General features: G+C 47.6%; 1 protein-coding gene across 3 annotated transcripts in view; it reads left to right on the top strand.

Moving 5' to 3' along the window:
- The first annotated feature begins 653 nt into the window (after positions 1–653).
- The window catches only part of C1QTNF12 (C1q and TNF related 12), a 38163-nt gene continuing 19240 nt past the window's right edge, over positions 654–19576 (top strand). The window contains exons 1-2 of one of the 3 annotated variants that reach the window (XM_081923819.1): positions 684–1951; positions 18883–19002. In XM_081923819.1, coding sequence (XP_081779945.1) covers positions 1763–1951; positions 18883–19002 — 309 coding nt within the window. In that variant the 5' untranslated portion in view covers positions 684–1762. Of the gene's footprint in view, positions 1952–12481; positions 12627–18882; positions 19003–19576 lie in introns of those variants that run through there. The other 2 variants (XM_081923821.1, XM_081923820.1) reach the window with 2 other exon arrangements.

Raw genomic sequence — 19576 nt, 5'->3', positions numbered from 1 at the left:
AAGGACCCCGTAAGGAGCCTCGCTGCAGCATTCTGCACCCGCTGTAGTTTCTGGGTCAGCTTGAAGGGCAGCTCCGCGTAGAGCGAGTTACAATAATCAAGCATGTTGAATAATAGAGGACAAGCCTGTTGATGGCCAGCCCTGTTGCATTTGGGTGCCTGGGCGCATTTCCTAAAGTCCTGCCCTTCTGGTCCCACTGCATGAAACCTCATTGATCGCCCCTTCTCCTGTGCTCCCAGTTCAGAGCTGGGTCGCCGACACGCCAAGATCTGCCCTTGACCTCAGCGAACCCGCATCCCTCACTTTGTTAAGTTTGGCAAGGTGCTATACCTCGGATAGCTCCATTGGCAAAACGCAAGACTCTTAATCTCAGAGTTGTGGGTTCGAGTCCTGCAGAAGATTCCTGCATTGCAGGGGGTTGGACTAGATGACCCTTGTGGTCCCTTCCATCTCTTCCCAAATTCTATGAAAGCTAACAGTGCTCCATTTATACAGCATTCTCTGCTGAGAAGCGGCGATCCCAGTCTGAGATAATGGGGAAGAGAGTTTTTGGAAGGGGCTAGGTGGGAGGGAACGCGCAGAAAGACATTTCTGATTTAAATGTTCTTTGGCACAGGGAAAGATTCCACTTATCCACCAGTCTCCCCTTAATAGGAGTCTGAAAAGACCAGCCCCGACAGCTCATTAGAATGTGATCCCTCCCTCTCTGGCTGGGTCTCACCTCCCTCCCTCCTTCAAGTTGATGGGAAACTCTCCCACAAAACTAGTATTTATTTGCCGAGCTACAACCAAGGAGGCTTTTGCCGGTCTGCCGCTGGCGGGAAAGGAACGGAGAGCAGGCGGGCATTTGGGAAGTGGTCGAGAGCAAAAAAAAGAGAGAGGCCCAATTAGAGAGAGAACGAGGATTTGGACCCCAGTGTTTGGAGTTAACGGGATCGAGGCTAGGAAGTTTGTTTTCTTCCCTACGGAGGGGATTGCCAAGTCGTTTATCTACAAATTTCTGCATCCAGAAAAAAGTGAGATAGCTGACTTTGGGCACTTTTGATGCCTTTGAGAGCTTCCCAGTTCAATCGGCTCCAGCATCTGCAATCACAATGGTTTCCCACTGGTAAGGATCGGACCTTTTTTTCTTGCTGAGTTCAAGGTGGACAGAGAGCGAAGGCTGAGTGGATGTTTTCCGTGTCAGGAGGCGAACTTTCCCGGCAAGCGGCAAAGATCAAAAATTTGTGAGGGTGCTCACTGCCCCCACCCTCAATCTGCTTTCAATTCCTTGTGTGGGTGGTTTTATTTTGCTATTTCTTCCCTTCACCTGCTGCCGATTTGAATCTAGAGGTCTGAAGACGTTTGGGTGAGGAAGGAGACTTAAATGTGAAATAGTGGACAGGTGTCCACTGAACTCCACCAGTCAGTCAGATTCTGGGTTTGTGTCTTCCCAAGCTGATGTTATCAAGGAGTAACTTCAAACCGTGAGTCGTTTTGGCTGTGCAAAACCTGATCAACCATCTGTTCCAAAGGGGCATCAAATTTGCTCACCACGATCATTCTCTGCCCACGAACGGACTCAGTTGGCAAGGCCAGGACTAAACGGCATTGCACGTTTGGTTTTTTAAGAGGCGAAAGGAAGCGAACCAGGTTTCTCTCCGAAGACTCACAGGCATTTTGATTTTCCTCTCTGGAGGGCGTTCTCTCTCTCTCTCTCTCTCTCTCTCTCTCTCTCTCTCTCTCTCTCTCTCTCTCTCTCTCTCTCCTTTCCATTTGAAAGATGTCCGGCAAAGCCAAGATAAAATGTTGGACTTGGATAGTTTTGGCAGCCTTGGTGTGCCAAGAGTTTTCCCACATCCGAGTCGCGGTGGCCAAGAAAGAGAGAAAGAAGCCGAAGGAGCCTAATCAGTACACAGAGCCTTTCAACGGGACGCTTTCCAACAGCGAAGAACTCAACACGCACTCCAAGGTAGCTATCCAAATATATATGCCTGTTCTCAGCTCCTCTTTGCAGTCAATCCTCAAGCGTCAGGTGGAGGGGGGGGTGGAATCTCTTTTTAAAAATATATTTTTCATCCACGTGACAGTACAGTTGGATTCCCATTTTACAGATGGGGAAAACTGAGGATGATGTAAAGTTAGGTGGCCAAGGCACAGAACCTAAACACAGGCAGGGTTAAGAAGAGATAATTTCATTTCCATGCCACTCAAGCTTGACAATAGCTCTGTTTGCTGAAGGTTGTTCTTTAAATGCATGAAAAATTCTCACTTTTTTTTTTGGTGTGCACTTTCTGAAAAATTATGCATTTTGTATGCCTTCGCTACTTAAGGATAACACCGCTTTGTAGGTGTTTTCCCACCATAAAATGCCATTAAAAAAAAAAATCGGAATTGGAAGAAGCACACAACCCATTTTGTTAACTCTGTTCTGATCAGTTTGTGAATTAGGTCAGAGGTCAGTTTCTTTAAAATGCAAAACAAATAAAATTCCCCCCCATCCCAATTCAGGGGGCTGCTTTGTGGGCTCAGTGAGGATGTGTTTAGTAGACCCTGGGAGCATCTGCATCGTAGGTTGTCTGAACTGATTGAAGGAATTGCCGCAGGAGGCAGTGATGGTTGCTCATTGAATTGCATGGCTTTAAAATAAGGCTGCCGTCTGTTGCTGTGACTCCAATGCCCATCATCCCCAACCAACATGGCCAGTGGTCAGGGATGATGGGAACTGTAGTCTCAACAACAACCAGAGGGCAACAGGTTCCCCTGTCAGTGTTGAGGTCAGAGATTTGAGTGTCTAATAGCTGTGTCCAGCTAAGTTCTACTCAGAACAGGTCCATTGAAATGAATGGACCTGGGTTAGTTATGTCCATTCACTTCTATTTTGAGTAGATCTAGCTTTGGAGCCAACTCTATGGGAGCAAAGAGCGCAGCCTCATTTTCCGAGGTGATTTTTGGATGTCAAGAGATGGTGTCTCCATCATACCTGGCTCATGGGCTTCCCAGAGATAATCCAATTTATAGGGATAGGTGAGCTTGTCGATTCTGATTTTGCCCATTTTTGTTTTTTCCCAGGTTCTCATTTTTCCAATCTTTAGTTCAGTTCTTCACATTTTTCACATCCGTTCGGGATTATAACTTTTTAAGAAAATGGTCTGCATCTTAGCGTACGTTTCTACCTTGTGTGCACTTTTTTTTTTGCATGTAATTTCCCCTAAGGTACACATTTTTACAAGCCGTTTTCTGCATTAAAATACATTTTTTAAAAAAACCCTACTTTCTACTAACTTTTGCATTTTTCATGCACATTCCCTCCTCCCGACACCCGCATTTTCAAACACACTCCTTGGCTGAAGAACCACATTGCAGAATTTGGAAAAGACCGACTTCCAAAGGATGGCTGTGTTCTTTGTTTGTGGGTTGTTTCAGAAAATGCAAACTGAAAGCGCCTTCATATAGCTCAGTTGGTTAGAGCATGGTGCTGGCAGTGCCAAGGTTGCAGGTTCAATCCCCTGTTAGGGCTGCAAATTCCTGCTTTGCAGACCCTGGCCTGATCCAGATGATACTCAGGGTCCCTTCTAACTCTATGAGAAAATGCAAACCGAACTAAACTTACCGTATTTTTCGCTCTATAAGACACACCAGACCACAAACGCACCTAATTTTTGGAGGAGGAAAACAAGAAAAAAAATATTCTGAATCTTAGAAGCCAGAACAGCAAGAGGGATCTCTGCGCAGTGAAAGCAGCGATCCCTCTTGCTGTTCTGGCTTCTGGGATAGCTGCGCAGCCTGCATTCGCTCCATAAGACGCACACACATTTCCCCTTACTTTTTAGGAGGGAAAAAACGAGTCTTATAGAGCAAAAAATACGGTATCCCCTTAATCCTAATGGTTCTCTGCAATCAGGCAACTTGGCCCGATCCTACAATACCGTGCTTATATCCATCTTCTAATTCTGTAGGAGCAGAAAGCACTGTGAGCTGCATCTGCTGTTAGCCTTCCTTAGGTCTAACTCCGAGTACAGTTTAGTTAGCTCCAAAGCTTGTGTGATTCTCATCCAATGCACCTTGTTTTCAAGATGCATGCTCCTCGTCCAGGGATCCGAGTGGCTAGGCTGCCTTTGTGGCCTTTTCTCTCTCTCTTTTTTTAAGTGTAGAGATGAAGCGAAGTGTAGTTAAGGATTGGCGGGGAGAGAGGATCCGATGGAGGTTTAGAAAAGTGTGCAAAGACCAGAGAAACGAGAAACTCTCTCCCTTCTCCCCTCGGAGAAGCAGGTTGGCGGCAGGTTCAGGACAGGCAAAAAGCCTTTCGTGTGGTTGCCGCAACACATAGTTGACCTGCGGAACTCACTGCCACAGGAGGCAGTGATTGCCACCAACTTGAATGGCTTTGAAAGAGGATTAGGGAAACTCCTGGGTGATAAGGCTAGCAATGGCTACTAGCCATGAAGGCTACGGTCTACCTCCTCTGTCAGAAGCAGTATACCTCTGAAGTGTAGTTGGTGGGAATCACAAGAGGGGAGAGTTGCTCTTGCACTCAGGTCCTGCTTGTGTGCATCCCATTGGGGCATCTGGTTGGCCGATGTGAGAACAGGATGCTGGGCTAGGTGGGCCATGGGCCTGATCCAGCACGCTCTTCTTCATTAAGCTTGTGTGGTCATGCTCAAGTCGCTTGGGCAAGAGAAGCCTCTGGTTTCTACCATGCCTCGGCCCAGAATACCTGAAGGAGCGTCTCCACCCCCATTGTTCTGCCCGGACGCTGAGGTCCAGCGCCGAGGGCCTTCTGGCTGTTCCCTCACTGCGAGAAGCCAAGTTACAGGGAACCAGGCAGAGGGCCTTCTTGGTAGTGGCACCCGCCCTGTGGAACACCCACCCATCAGATGTCAAGGAAGTAAACAACTATATGACTTTTAGAAGACATCTAAAAAAACAGGGAAGTTTTTAATGTGTGACATTTTAATGTATTTTTAATCTTTGTTGGAAGCCGCCCAGATGGGCAGGGTACAAATTATTATTATTATTATTATTATTATTATTATTATTATTAGTTTCCCAAAAGCATCTGTTGCAAAACAGGGATGTTGAGTTTGTTGGGCTCTCTTGCAATCTGTCATGTTTTCCTCCTTGTACTCCTACACAAGGTTTGCCTCTGCACCATATCAGCCTCACAATAACCCTGCGAGGTGGGCTAGGCTGAGAGGGAGAGAGGCATGCCGCAGGTCACCTAGTGAGCCTCGTGGTTGGATTTGAACCTGGTCCACATCTGACACTCTGACCCTGTCATGTTTCCTGTTTATTGCTCTATTTGAGCAAAGGCAGTTTTTATATTGGGGATGTAGGAAGCTCCTTTATATCACCTTGGAATATTCGCCCTGTTTCGCTCAGTATCCCCTGCTTGGATCAGTGATGGTTGGTGCCCTTTGGGGCTGATGGGGCAGAAGCCAGGGAGCCCAACAGTAGGTGGCGCCAGAGCCAATGGCAGCCAGAGTCAGGTTCATCCCCATCCTTCTCCTTCCTGCTGAGTTCTACTAAGGAAGAGGAGGAAGCTGACAGCCAGAGCCTCCCCATATGCTGGATGGCCGTGAAAAGGCAGGCAGGTGGCAGCAGGCCGAGGGCAGACTGAAGTTGGTGGGGCAGTGCCCCATCTGACCAAGGAACCAGCTGCCACTACAACTCCCATCCTCCCGGCTGTCAGTTTAGCAACATCTGGAGGGCCAAAGTCTCCCCACATCTGGTCTATGTAGACTGCCACCATCAGCTCCGACAGACTCTGGGCTGGGCAATATAGCGCTATACCACTGAAAACCGGTTTGAAGTCCATATCATGATATTGGTTTCATAATTTCTGACCTGGTAATATATCGCAAATGTGTGTACTATGCAGAAATCACAATGCAGGGAAAACTGTGAAGCTAGCCACTGCCTCTGTGTAGCTCCATCCTTATTTCGGACATCATGATATATATTGATGTATCGCGACGTTTATCTGGCGATATATCGCAATTTTGAAAATCTGATATTACCCAGCCCTACTCCAGGGTATCGACCAGGGAAGGGTCTGCCTCCCTTCACTTGTTACTGGAGAGCCCAAGGATTGAACCTGGGACTGTCTGCTTAACTCAGTGGCTCGAGCACCTGCAGGTTCAATCCCCAATTGGCATCTTCAGGTAGGGCTGATAGAGACTCCCTGCCTGAAACCCTGGGGATTTGATGCCGGTCAGTGTAGGCACCATTGAGCTGGATGGAGCAATGGCCTCATTCAATATAAAGCAGCTCCCTCTGTTCCTGTATCTTAAGAGAACTGCACTGGCATCTCCAGGTTGGGCTGCCTGAAATCCTGGGGAGCTGCTGCCTGTCCATGTAGACAACTGAGATGACAATGGAGGAGACAATTGAGCGAGATGGACCAGTGCCCTGACTCTGTATAAGGCATCAAAAACAGGTTCTCTAACCGCTGGGCAGTGACACAGGTGGTGCTGTGGGTTAAACCACAGAGCCTAGGACTTGCCAGTCAGAAGGTCGGCGGTTCAAATCCCCATGACGGGGTGAGCTCCTGTTGCTCGGTCCCAGCTCCTGCCAACCTAGCAGTTCGAAAGCACGTCAAAGTGCAAATAGATAAATAGGTACCACTCCAGCGGGAAGGTAAACGCCGTTTCCGTGCCCTGCTCTGGCTCGCCAGAAGCGGCTTAGTCATGTTGGCCACATGACTCGGAAGCTGTACGCCGGCTCCCTCGACCAACAAAGCGAGATGAGTGCCGCAACCCCAGAGTCGGCCACGATTGGGCCTAATGGTCAGGGGTCCCTTTACCTTTTTAACCGCTGGGCAACATTGCTGCAGGAGGAGCCTCTGCACCTTTTGTTGCCACTATTGCAGCGGAAGCCGCAGCCTGCCTTCACAGCACCCTGGAGCTGGCCACGCAGAGGCGTCTGCCACTCAACAGTGAGGGCTGCGGCCCGGGGAACCATCTGGGGCTTGCCTTGCCTGCAGGCAGCGGGCGGCGCAATGGGTAATCTGTGGCGCCGAGGGGCGTGACCGCCAAGATGCAAACTTAATACCCCTTATAGACGCTTTGTTCCTCTTCAGGCTTAAGAAATACACACACACACACACACTCATACGCACACACTGGGAAGTGTCATTCCCGTAATCTGTGGATGTCTGTGCAGGGGCTTAGCAGCCGGCAATTTAGCCCATTGTGGTTAATTAGCTAATAGGAGCTAATTACCCTCTTGCGGGTGGGGAAAAGGAGAGAGATTTACCCTCCAGACAAGAGCTCAGAGACAATTGCTTCTCCTATATCTGGGCAATTAGGAGTGCGCGCCAATTAGTTGGGAAAGACTGTAGCTTGATGGCACGGCGAACGCGGCCCTTTATTTAGTCTGAATCCGCCGGTTCGTTTTTCTGGTTTTTGTCTGAGCTGTTGGGTTTCCTGGAAGGGAGCTTGTTTGTCAAGGAAGAGGCTCTGTGGTCGTGGGTGGGGGAGATGCGCTGGCTGGCTGCTCCGCAGGCCCAGGCACAATCTCTTTTTGGAAAGGTGGCCTGCCTTGTATCAAGTGCTGGGTTTTGGCTGAGATCTAGGGGTGGGGACCCTAGAACTCTCAAGATCTTGTAGGACTCCATCAGCCCAAGCCAGCATAGCCAATGGAGCAGTGGTTGAACCGTATTTTTGTACTCCAGGTCTCCTCAGCCTCAGTCAACCTGGCCTCTGGCCCAAAGGATGATGGGAGTAGGAGTCCCACCACATGCAGAGCATCGGGTTCCCTGGTGCCTGATGTAAGCAGGGAAGCGTTCCATTGCCTTGTCTCTGTGGGATCTGACCTGTGGTGGACCTTTTAACTCGCACATGGTCTAATGCTGCTGTTGAGTGATTATTGATCAGAAAGTGGTGGCCTCACCTTCATTTGAGGTTTTTAAGCAGAGGTTGATCTGTCGGGGATTCTTCAACTGTGATTCCTGCATTGCCCTAGATGACCCTCCCAGTCCCTTCCAACTCTACAATTCCATGATTTTATGATTCTACGTGAGTGGGAGTTTGTGTGTGTGTGATCCCAGAACGTATTGGCCTGAGGAAGTGCCCACATGACCTAGATCCATTATATTCAGTGGTCCAGGAGATCTTTCCAACATTGTAGGGCCTTAGCTGAATAGCTGAGCACATGCTTTGCGTGCGGAAGGTCCCAGTTTGACCCCCGACATCTCCAAGTAGGGATGGGAGCACCCGGGGTGCTGCTGCCAGTTTACACAATACTGAACTAGGTGGCCTGAAGACTCTTGACTTCAGTAGACACCACTCCTCAAGATGGAACAATGGGCTGACTCTGCCTAAAGCAGATCCCTATGGTCCCATGTCCCAAGGGAAGGGCCAATATCTCCATGGTAGAGCTCCTGTTCCTGGGGAACTGCTGCTGGTCAGATGGTGAACCTGTGGCCCTCCAGATATTGCTGGACTCAGCCACTGGCCAACCGTCTGGAATGATGGGAAGTTGTAGGTGTTTTTTTTTTAAGCGTTTATTAATTTTCCAATAAAAACATCTAATTAACATATCAAATCAAATCCAATAAAAATAAAAAAACTAAAATAAAAAAGTCCAATTGTCTTCCAAATTGTAATAATTTTTGTTTTGGCTTCCCACGGTCTGAATTCTGAAGCGCTTTCGACATCAGAGTCCTGCCTCTCATCATCATCAATGTTTTTCATAATTCCATATCCGATCTTTTCCTCCACGTTTTGACTCTGGTTCTGTGATCCTCATTCATGTCAGAAGACAGATACTTTTTTTGCAGATTTGTCCGTATATTGTACTTTTTCAGCTGTTTTTATTTTTTCGTTGCACCGCTCATTTAATTGCATCCAAATCCAAAGTTCTGTCCAGCTCTTTGAGAATTGTTATTTTGGCAGCTCCCAAATCGTTAATCTTTCCCGTCCAGGGGGAAGTTGTAGTTTAACCATGTTGTAAGACTCTAGCTCCCTTCAGCCTCGGCCAGCGATGATGGGAGTTGTAGTCCAACAACATCTGAAAGGTCAATCATTTCCTACACCTGGATTAGTTGAGCAGCCGTGATGGTGGCCGTGTAGCCTACTTTACAGAGGAGACTCCTCTATTTGAAGGGTTGCCTGGCAGAAGTCTAGTTCAAAGATAAAGGATACTAATAAGAGAGAGCCACCCAGATCCTGGATGGCCAAACTGAGCAGTCACACCCTTCACCTTCTCACAGCCTCCCCCACAACGATTGCATTTTCTGTTGAAAACTATAGCAGCGATTTCTAAATTTGCACCTATGTATGTAACAGAGTCTGTGCTGCGGACACAAATCTGCGTTCCTTTTCATTGCTGCGTTCCCTCTTTCTCTGGCGATGCAACAGAGGTCGTCCAACTTGCACACCCAACTTTGCGATTCTCTGCACTCAGTCTCTCTCAGCCTCATTTTTCCTGGGCTGTAGAATGGGATTAAAAATGGATGGATTTCAGAAGGTTCTTGTGTGGATCGGAGAGAGTTGGAAGAGAGAGTGGGCTGTCAGCTCATCCCCTTGTGGTAGTTGGTGTGCTAGATGGAATTATATATATTTTTGAAAAGTCTGTTCGACAAATGCGTGGAAGGGTATGTTTGTATGCTGAGCTTCAGAAGAGCCCTGTTAGATAAGATCTGTTAGATCTCAACTGCCAATGGGCCCGGAGGCTTGAATCCTATCTACAAACAGCAAAATCATTCCCCAAGTGTCAGCATTTTTATAGAGCCCAAGCCCTGCAGAATTCGCACACAGGATGGAGGCAGCAACATATTAGTGGTTCGTGGAAGTTTATGTAAATTAAGTGGGGGAACAGACCCCAAAACAACCCAGTGAGGACTGAGCATGCCCAGAGGCCATGACTAATTGCCTAGTTGCTTGGAACCCTTAACAGGAGCATTCCACGCTGCAAGACTTTGTTGCAGACTCCACTTTTAATTATCATGGCCAATAGTCTGCAACAGATCTATCCTTCATCTGTCTTTGAGCCATTGCTATTATCCCATGGCAAGGAATCACATTGTCAGTGCATTATAATTAGCACATTATAAACAGGATGCAACCTAAGATGTATCAGTCGAAACATCAAAGAGAGAGGTCTGCGTAGTGATCAAGGTAGAGGGAGCGGGGAGCAGTGTCCCATTATTATTACTACTTTTCCCCAGACTGAGACTCGAGGCGGCTTACAAAAGTTAAGGCAACACTGATAAAATACAGAAAACTAAAATCCAATAGTTAAGAAGTAATGAAACCATGATAGAATTAAAACAATATAAAAACCAATCTATTGAAATGCAGATGGCGAAAAAGGCGCAGCACTCTTAAAAGCCTTTAAAGCAGTCAGCTCCCCAAGGCCCGCTGGAATACAACAGTCTTCACCTTCGCTGGTGGAAGGACAACAAGGAGGGAGCCCGTCTAGCTTCTCTAGGGAAGGAGTTCCAAAGTCTGGGAGCCACCACTAAGAAGGCCCTCTCCTTCATCCCCATCATACCTGTGAGGGTGGCAGGACCAAGAGAAGGCTCTCTCCCAAGGATCTCCGAGCTTGGGCAGGTTTGCAGGGGAGAATAAAGGTAAAGGTAAAGGGATGACTCTGGGGCTGCGGCGCTCATCTCGCTTTACTGGCTGAGGGAGCCAGCGTACAGCTTCCGGGTCATGTGGCCAGCATGACTAAGCTGCTTCTGGCGAACCAGAGCAGCGCACGGAAATGCCGTTTACCTTCCCGCCAGAGTGGTACCTATTTATCTACTCGCACTTTGACGTGCTTTCGAACTGCTAGGTTGGCAGGAGCAGGGACCGAGCAACGGGAGCTCACCCCGTCGCAGGGATTTGAACTGCCGACCTTCTGATCGGCAAGTCCTAGGCTCGGTGGTTTAACCCACAGCGCCACCTGCGTCCCATAGCCAGTTGTAACCAGGGAGTCGTGGGCTTCCCATGACCAACCCCAGTCAAGCGTCTGGCTGCTGCTCTTTGGACCTTCTGAAGTTTCCGAGCACGTCTCCAAGGCAGCCCCTCTGTGTGCGGCAATCTGTTCAGTCTACTGGACCAGCCTCTGCTGCGGCCGTGGGTCCACCCCCCTGCTTTGGCTTCTTGTTTGCCGCGGTGGCTCAACCACCCCATCTCGGCTGCAGGCATCTCCCTTCAGCTGCCGGAGCCTGCCTTTGCCAAGACGAACAGAGTGCGGCTTACACGCTCATTCTCGGGATTGCTCATGCATGCCATAGTAATTAAATAATAATACCAGAAGGACAGAACATTCATTTTAGCTGTCAGTCACGCCGGCTGGCGGCGGGGAAAGCAGGGAGCGCCCGGCCTGCCTCTCTCTGAGAGGGATTTGTAACTCAAGGAAGCCAGCGGCGGTGGCCAGGCCTGCGTGGCTTCTCTTTGCGGCTGGTGCGAGGCGGCTGCAAAGAGAGCCGTCGGGACTGCTCTCTGGCACGAGGCTCTGGTTGCAGCCTTTCCCACGCTTGTGCGATCGCAGAGCGCAGCCCGAAAGCTCATCAGGAAAAGATATATATTATTATTACAGTGGTACCTCAGGTTACATACGCTTCAGGTTACATACGCTTCAGGTTACAGACTCCGCTAACCCAGAAATGGTACCTCGGGTTAAGAACTTTGCTTCAGGATGAGAACAGAAATTGTGTTCCAGCGGCACGGCAGCAGCAGGAGGCCCCATTAGCTAAAGTGGTGCTTCAGGTTAAGAACAGTTTCAGGTTAAGAACGGACCTCCGGAACGAATTAATTTCTTAACCCGAGGTACCACTGTACTATTATTTTGGTGGTGCTCTTTGTACAAACTCGCAGATAAAAAGGTAAAGGGACCCCTGACCATTAGGTTCAGTTGTGGCCGACTCTGGGGTTGCGGCGCTCATCTCGCTTTACTGGCTGAGGGAGCCGGCGTACAGCTTCCGGGTCATGTGGCCAGCATGACTAAGCCGCTTCTGGTGAACCAGAGCAGCACATGGAAACGCCGTTTACCTTCCTGCCGGAGCGGTACCTATTTAACCGCTGACCTTCTGATCAGCAAGCCCTAGTCTCAGTGGCATAAGAAGCTGTCTTGTGCATTGCAGGGGCTAGAGCAAGTCAATATGAGGGGAGGTTGGGACATTTTGCATCACAGAAGATTGGACCAGATGACCAGATGATTGAGGCGTGTACAGTGGTACCTCAGGTTACATACGCTTCAGGTTACAGACGGTTCAGGTTACAGACTCCGCTAACCCAGAAATATTACCCCGGGTTAAGAACTTTGCTTCAGGATGAGAACAGAAATCGCGTGGTGGCGGCGCGGTGGCAGCAGGAGGCCCTATTAGCTAAAGTGGTGCTTCAGATTAAGAACAGTTTCAGGTTAAGAATGGACCTCCAGAACGAATTAAGTACGTAACCAGAGGTACCACTGTAATATAATGCATGCACAGTGTGGAGAAAGTGAACAGGGAAATCTTTTTTCCTCCCTCTCTCTCATAATGCCAGAACTCGTGGACAATCCAGTGAAGCTGAATATGGAACGATTCAGGATAGATAAAACGTGATCGAGCCGCAGGGCTCCTCTTTATGTCCTGATGAGAGAGATGGACTTCACAGCCATACTGCAATCTGCTGTCAAACATCTCCCGATTCAAAGATAGTCTATCATGGAAGGTGGGGAGGAGTATATTGTTGTTCGATGAACACAAGCCCAAAGTCCTCCAGTAGAAAAGCAGAGCCTGAAACATGTCTTTGAGCAGTGCCATTTTTCTAGAAAAAAAAGGTGCCATTGTTCTCTTCTCATGGCAATGGCGCCCAGCTGAGAGGTGCCGAAATTGAGTTCCCGTGAGTTCCAGCCAGGAGTGCCAACTTGAATAAAATATTGGGGTGGAGGTAAGCCCCCATAATCAATCACATGATGCAGTGCACGCACACCGTTTTAATGGCAGTGCCCATCAACTTTGGGGGGATGGCCCCTTCGGCCCCTTCGAGTTGGCTCCAATGGTTCAGGCTGAAAAAAAGTCCTGCCTTTGAGTGACGGTGGGGAACCTCAGGTCTGGGGATCAGATGTAGCCCTCTGAGGTTCTTATCTGGCTCCTGGATCTCTCCCCGGACCACACCCCTCACCAGCCCTGCTTTGCATCTTCCTTGAGTGTTTTTGCCTGGCTGGATTATGCCTTTTTGCTTGCCTGGCTGGAGGAGAGACAGAGCTGTGCCACTGTGTGTGGAAACTCTCCTACTGAATGAAGGTAAAATTTGCATTCTAGGCCCCTCCCACATTCATCTCTTGGCCACGCCCACCCTTGGCATGTGTCCCTGGGTAGGTTACCCAGAAGGGAATGTGGCATTCGGGCTGAAAAAACCCTGGTTTTGAGGATAGGCCTTTGGTGGGAGAGAAAATAGCGAACTTGAAATCTGAGAGGTCACACGAGGCTCAGAGAAACCCAAGGATTTGTGGAAGAAGGGTGGGTGGGGAGCTCTGAGGAAGGAGACTCCCCCCCCCCTTTTAAAAAAGCAGTCCAGTATTGGATCAAGCATGTTCAAGTGGGCACAGAATGCTGACTATCAGGGGGGGTTAAAACGAAAAACTAGGGCTGGAACGGAACGGGATGTCCAGGGAAACAATGCAGAGCTGGCCTGAACAAGGCAACATTTTCCCTGGAGCCTCTACCTGTGCCCTCTTGAATTTTTGTGGCTGCATTCGAGGCAGGAGAAGTTGCTCAAGAAGCATTCCTCCTGCGCGCCCCCCCTCCCAAGAAGTTTGTTTCATCGGCAGCAATTTGGGATCCCGTAAAACACTTGATTCCTGATCCCGTTCTTGGGATGTCTGCTTGACCCGAGGGCGTGCTTGACAGATCTAACATTGACACTAATTACTCAATTACCATGGAATGCGTCAAGGCTCTGCTGGAAATGACTCAGGCAGCCCCTTCCCTTGGCTCGCAAGGCAGACAGCTGCTATTCCGCAAGCCCCCACCTGGGGCAAGAGAGGAGGGTGCTGAGTGAGCCAGGGCTCTCCAATGGGTAGCTCTTGGGCCTGATCTGGCCCCAGGGGTTGCTAGGACATATGTTATGTAGCTGGGATTGGTAGGGTTCCCTCCTCCTCCTCCTCCTCCTTGCTGAGTTCTACAAGGGCAACACCGAGACTAAGGAGGAGGAAGCTGGCAGCCAGAGCTCTTCTCTTGGCCATTAGGAGACCATGCAAACTGCAGCATGACGACAACCTTACCTTTTTATGTATATAGGAAGATAATATTAATAGGTGGTATCCAACTGAGTCTTATACAGAGTAAGCCAGTCTAAACTAATGTACATAAGTTACTCATGCCCATTCCATTTATTTCAATGGATCTACTCTGAGTAGGACTAACACTGGATCTAACATAATAAATAAAGAAGACAAGGGACAGGCAGCTGATTGAAAACTCTTAGAAAGGGATTTTCTGATTCAGCTTCTAAATAGTAAGCTGATGCTGAACTGAGCCCTTTGCTGAGTGGAGGGGACCCTCAGAGGAACTCTCTAAGTTTTCCCAACCATCCAGTAATTCTGGTTTGGGTGTCTCTGATTTCCTGATTTCTTTTTCTCCTTTCTTTTTGCCAACACCCTAATCTGAGAGGGATCCACCCCCCCATCCAAGCCCCCTCCCTTAGATAATACCTGACGTGTGCCAATATGCATTCTTGTTTTCAAATTTTGATGCATTCTTTCCAGCATCCTCTCCCCACCCCCTTGCTTTCATTAACAAGCCCCAGATTCCAAGAGGTGATTCATTAAAGCTCCTGAGCTGACAGTTCATTCATTGGAGGGGCTCGTGACTCCCGGGCTTGTCTTCTTCTTCTCCCTGTTGATGATGGAACTTTGGCAAGGGAAGGGCCTGTGAATTGGCTGGGGAGGCAGTCACTCCCAGATTCCATTTTTGACAGGCTATTGGTGGCAGTGGGCAGATGCTCTGCCACCAAATTACGGACCTTTTAATACTAGGAACAGAGGAAGCTGACTTACGCCATGACGGGTTACATATGCTTCAGGTTACATACGCTTCAGGTTACACACTCCACTAACCCAGAAATAGTGCTTCAGGTTAAGAACTTTGCTTCAGGAGAAGAACAGAAATCGGGCTCCGACAGCACGGTGGCAGCGGGAGGCCCCATTAGCTAAAGTGGTGCTTCAGGTTAAGAATAGTTTCAAGTTAAGAACGGACCTCCGGAACGAATTAAGTACTCAACCCGAGGTACCACTGTATGTATACACACACACACACACACACACACCATTTTCAACATTATAAAACATACTTTATATCTTATACAGTTTTTTTGCCTTCCATCAATCACATCTGAAAATTTTCTAATCTTTTCCACTTAATTTACATTTCTTACTTTCACTATGTATTACTTTTAAATATCATAACTAATGTCTCTCTTCTTTATCTTCTTTGCAATATTTCATATATTCCTCCTTACAAAACTTCTTGTAGTCCTACTAGCGTAATTTGTTGTTTACAGTTGCTCTTCAAATAGTTCGCATATTTATTCCAATCTTCCGTGAATCTCTGGTCCCGCAGGTTTCGAATCCTTTCTGTCATCTTATCCAATTCTGTGTAGTCCATTAACTTTGTCTGCCATTCTTCTTTTGTTGGTATTTCTTTTTGCTTCCATTTCTGGGCCAACAATACTCTTGTCACTGTTGCTGCAGATAAAAACAATTTAATGTCCTGTCTATTAATGTCCTCACTTACCTGCCTGAGGGTTTCCTAGAGGCATCTGGTTGGCCACTGTGAGAACAGGATGCTGGAGTAGATGGGTGTTGGGCCTGATCCAGCAGGGCTCCTCTTATGTTCCTACGTAAGTCACATCATTGATCCTCCCAGCTTAATGTCATCTACACCAGCTGGTCTTCAGCTGGCCCAGACCCAAGGCCTGCCTCTGACACATGACCTGTAATAACATGGGATCCATTTTCACATTTCACATTTCCACTTTTGATTTATACTTAACTAGTGGGGGTGATTTGATTCATACTTAACTAGGGATGCGGTGGTGGCGGTTCGAATGCCCGCGACGGGGTGAGCTCCCGTTGCTCGGTCCCTGCTCCTGCCAACCTAGCAGTTCGAAAGCACATCCAAGTGCAAGTAGATAAATAGGTACCGCTCTGGCAGGAAGGTAAAGGGCATTTCCGTGCGCTGCTCTGGTTCGCCAGAAGCGGCTTAGTCATGCTGGCCACGTGACCCGGAAGCTGTACGCCGGCTCCCTCGGCCAATAAAGCAAGATGAGCTCCGCAACCCCAGAGTCGGTCACTACTGGACCTAATGGTCAGGGGTCCCTTTACCTTTACCTAGCAGGGAATGCCCAGGAATTTGTAGAGAAACGAAGGCATACTGTTATTTATTTAAATGGGTAGTGTCATTTGTGAGTTTTTGGTCGCGCTGGAAACTGGGCAAAGTTGCACCAAAGTCATATTTCACTCTACCATCTCTATTCAGAACGGCCCTTGGCACCCAAATGTTGATGAAAAGCACTCCTCCCCATCTCAGGAATCCTTATGCCAAGCTTGGTGACGCTATCTTGAGAGGCGGCTGAACCAATAGAGGACAAACGGACTATCCATTTTCCAAAATGCCCAGTAGATAATGCCTGATAATATGCACTATTAACCCTAAAATGTGAATTCACAGTGCAGTATGCCTTAGCATCACTACCAAATGAAAACCAATGATTTTTAAGCTTCATAGTTGCCTGAAAGCAGAGAAGCTATTGAAAACAAGTGATTTTTGCATGCTGGGGGAAGTCCAGTAAGCTGCAGAAGTAGAGTAGAAAGTGAACAGGGCGCCCCTGCTCCATAGAGATCTCCCTTACTAGAAGCATCAATATAGGAAGGTTGGGCGTGTGACTGGCAAAAAATATGTATAGTCGTACCTCCACTTACGTATCCCTCTGGATACGTAAACTTCAGGATGTGAAGATGGCAAACCCGGAAATATTTTTCCAGGTTTCACCGCACGCGCATGCGCAGAAGCACTTTATGCGCCACTCACATGCTCAGAAGCGGTCCTCCCATTGTGAATTCCTCGGGATGCGGCTGGACCTCCAGAACGGATCCCGTTCGCAACCAGAGGTACCACTGTATCTTATTAAATAAATGGCTCATGCTTTTCCTGCCATGTTGCAGCACTCGTGGAGATTGATAGAGCAAGTGCCTCATCAGAAGAACGGATCCTAGCCCAGACACCACACATAGGGCTCCTTTGGTCTAGTCAGCCTTAACTGGAATCCAACATGGCATAGACCTGGAGCTCAGGTGTAGGTCCTGATCCATTGGTTGAAGATCTATGATCTATACTGATTCCATGGGCTCATTGCTGGAGTCTTTCCCAGTCATACCTGTGGATACCAGGGGTGGCACCTGGGCCCCCTTCGCATGGAAAAGACCTCCCCTGTAATGGATGCTGTAAGTTGCAACCTGCACTGCAGATCTTGCAGTAAATGGTTGGACTAGGTGACCAGACAGTTCTCTTTATGATCATGCACTCGTAAGGGAACCAACAGAATTACCTGCCTTCATTGTTAGATGCCCATTGCTTCCTTGCAGGGCTTAGATACCTTGCCTCAGTGCCCTCTAACTGTGAAATGGGATTTTTTTATGCTTTAAAACACAAGTAAAGCATTTGAAAGCAGGAGCAAGAGGAAATGTTTCTCTGTGCAAACATTCTAAGGGCAAAAATAAAATCTGCTTCTAATTTTAAAGTGGAAAATAAGTCTGGACAATAGCTCCTTGGTGTTAACAGCAGGGGTGGACAGAAAGTAGATCTACTGGATCTCAGTGGTATGATTTCTGACACCCCATTATTTAGCAATATAAGCTACAACGAAGGGCTTCAGTTCTATGCACAAGTACTTGCCTAATCTAGGAGCAAGTTGTATGTAACGTTGAGCCTCGGTGTTCCCCAGCTGTAAAATGGGCCTTAATATTGAAGTATGCAGGCATAGCTTGCTGTTCCTTAAAACTGTGAGGTCTTTAAAATAATATATCTCCCATGGTTAAGGCTTCTGCTTGTTTTTTCTCAGCCTTAGCATTTATCCCCACCCCCAATTTTAAAAATATTTTTTCCTCCTCAAGCATACATGTGGCTCTTAATTTAGCTTTATTGAAAATGCAAGACAACCATTCTGAGATCTGAATTTCTGAACTGCAAAATTTGATTTTCAACTTTGGAAATCCTCATGAGGAAACTGAAGTATTTTTAGCCCCAAAGTCAATCCTCAATGCCAAATTTAGGGGTGGGGTGGGGGTTCCAGGTATCAATAAAAATGGCTTTCTTTTCTGTTCCACTGAAGGAACCATTACTGACAGCTGAGCAACACTGTTGGATTATGTATCTATACATCTATATATGGGGTAATGTCAATTGAACAATTAATGCGCAGAACAACAGGCCATTGTGAACATTCACAAGACTTTGTGGAGAATGTGCACATAATCTGTCCATGAATTCTGCAGATTTCCCAACTGATATATATAAAACCTCCAACAGGCCTTGGGGAATGTGCATCTCTCGGCTATATACTCTTGTCATTATGCATTGTCTCCAACAGGTCTTGGGGAATGAGCGTATCTCAGCTACATTTTTGTATATTCTCCAGCCAATATGCACAATCTCCAACAGGTTTGGGGGAATGTGCACATTTCCCAAGACCCTGTGGGAAATTATGCATATACTGCCGAGGAAATGTGCACAGTTTGCCTGTAGGGGACATATTATGTGCACGTTTTCCATGAGGCCTGGTGAATGTGCACAATGGCCGGTTATTATGCACATGAACCACTCAACTCACATTATCTCCAACATATACACACGTAAACACACACATATATAATTGGCTGTGGATAAAAGACTCACAGTGCCCTCAATCCTTCTTCTTCTTTCCTTAGATGCTAGAGTCCCCAGACCCTCGCATCACTGACCCGCGTCGGACGTGGATTTCATTTGTACATCGTCCTGATGACGGCAGCAACTCCAAAAAGAAATGCAAAGGCAGAGATAAGAAATTAGTAGGTTATTCTCGGAAGCACTTTTAGCTGTCCATTACATCCATCGTGATAATAAACCCTTCCCTCTGGTTCTGAAGTTCAGGGTGGGAGTGCCGTTAATCTGTGCAGTCAAAATGGCACCATCCATCTATGAGAGGGTGGGGTCAGTTTGGGGAAACTCCAAGGTTTGCAGAAGCAGAGAAGCATTTTTTTGGAGGGGGGCAGTGGGAGGATTGCAGTTTTATGCATGTCTGTTCAGAAATAGTCCAATGAAGAATACTCCTCCCGGGATAAATGCAGGGCCAGATTTAGGTTTGATGAGGCCCTGAGCTACTGAAGGTAATGGGGCCCTTTATATGTCCAGCTGGCCTTTGTTAACAACAAATTGTCACTTTTTTTGTCGAATATATGCTGTATGGTAATTTATGGACCTAAGAGGTACCTAAAGCCATGTGCCCATAACAAAATATGTATTTCAAAAAGTAATTGTTGAACCGAAATACAATTAAGAAGTATATTAATAGTGAAATAATTATTAAGCTCTAACTTAAAATGATTGGGGGCCCATTACTTACATCATAGGAGCCCACACGAC

The sequence above is a fragment of the Podarcis melisellensis genome, assembly GCF_964234715.1.
Source record: "Podarcis melisellensis genome assembly, chromosome: 8".
NCBI lineage: Eukaryota > Metazoa > Chordata > Lepidosauria > Squamata > Lacertidae > Podarcis > Podarcis melisellensis.
This window is presented reverse-complemented; position numbering and strand designations above follow the sequence as displayed.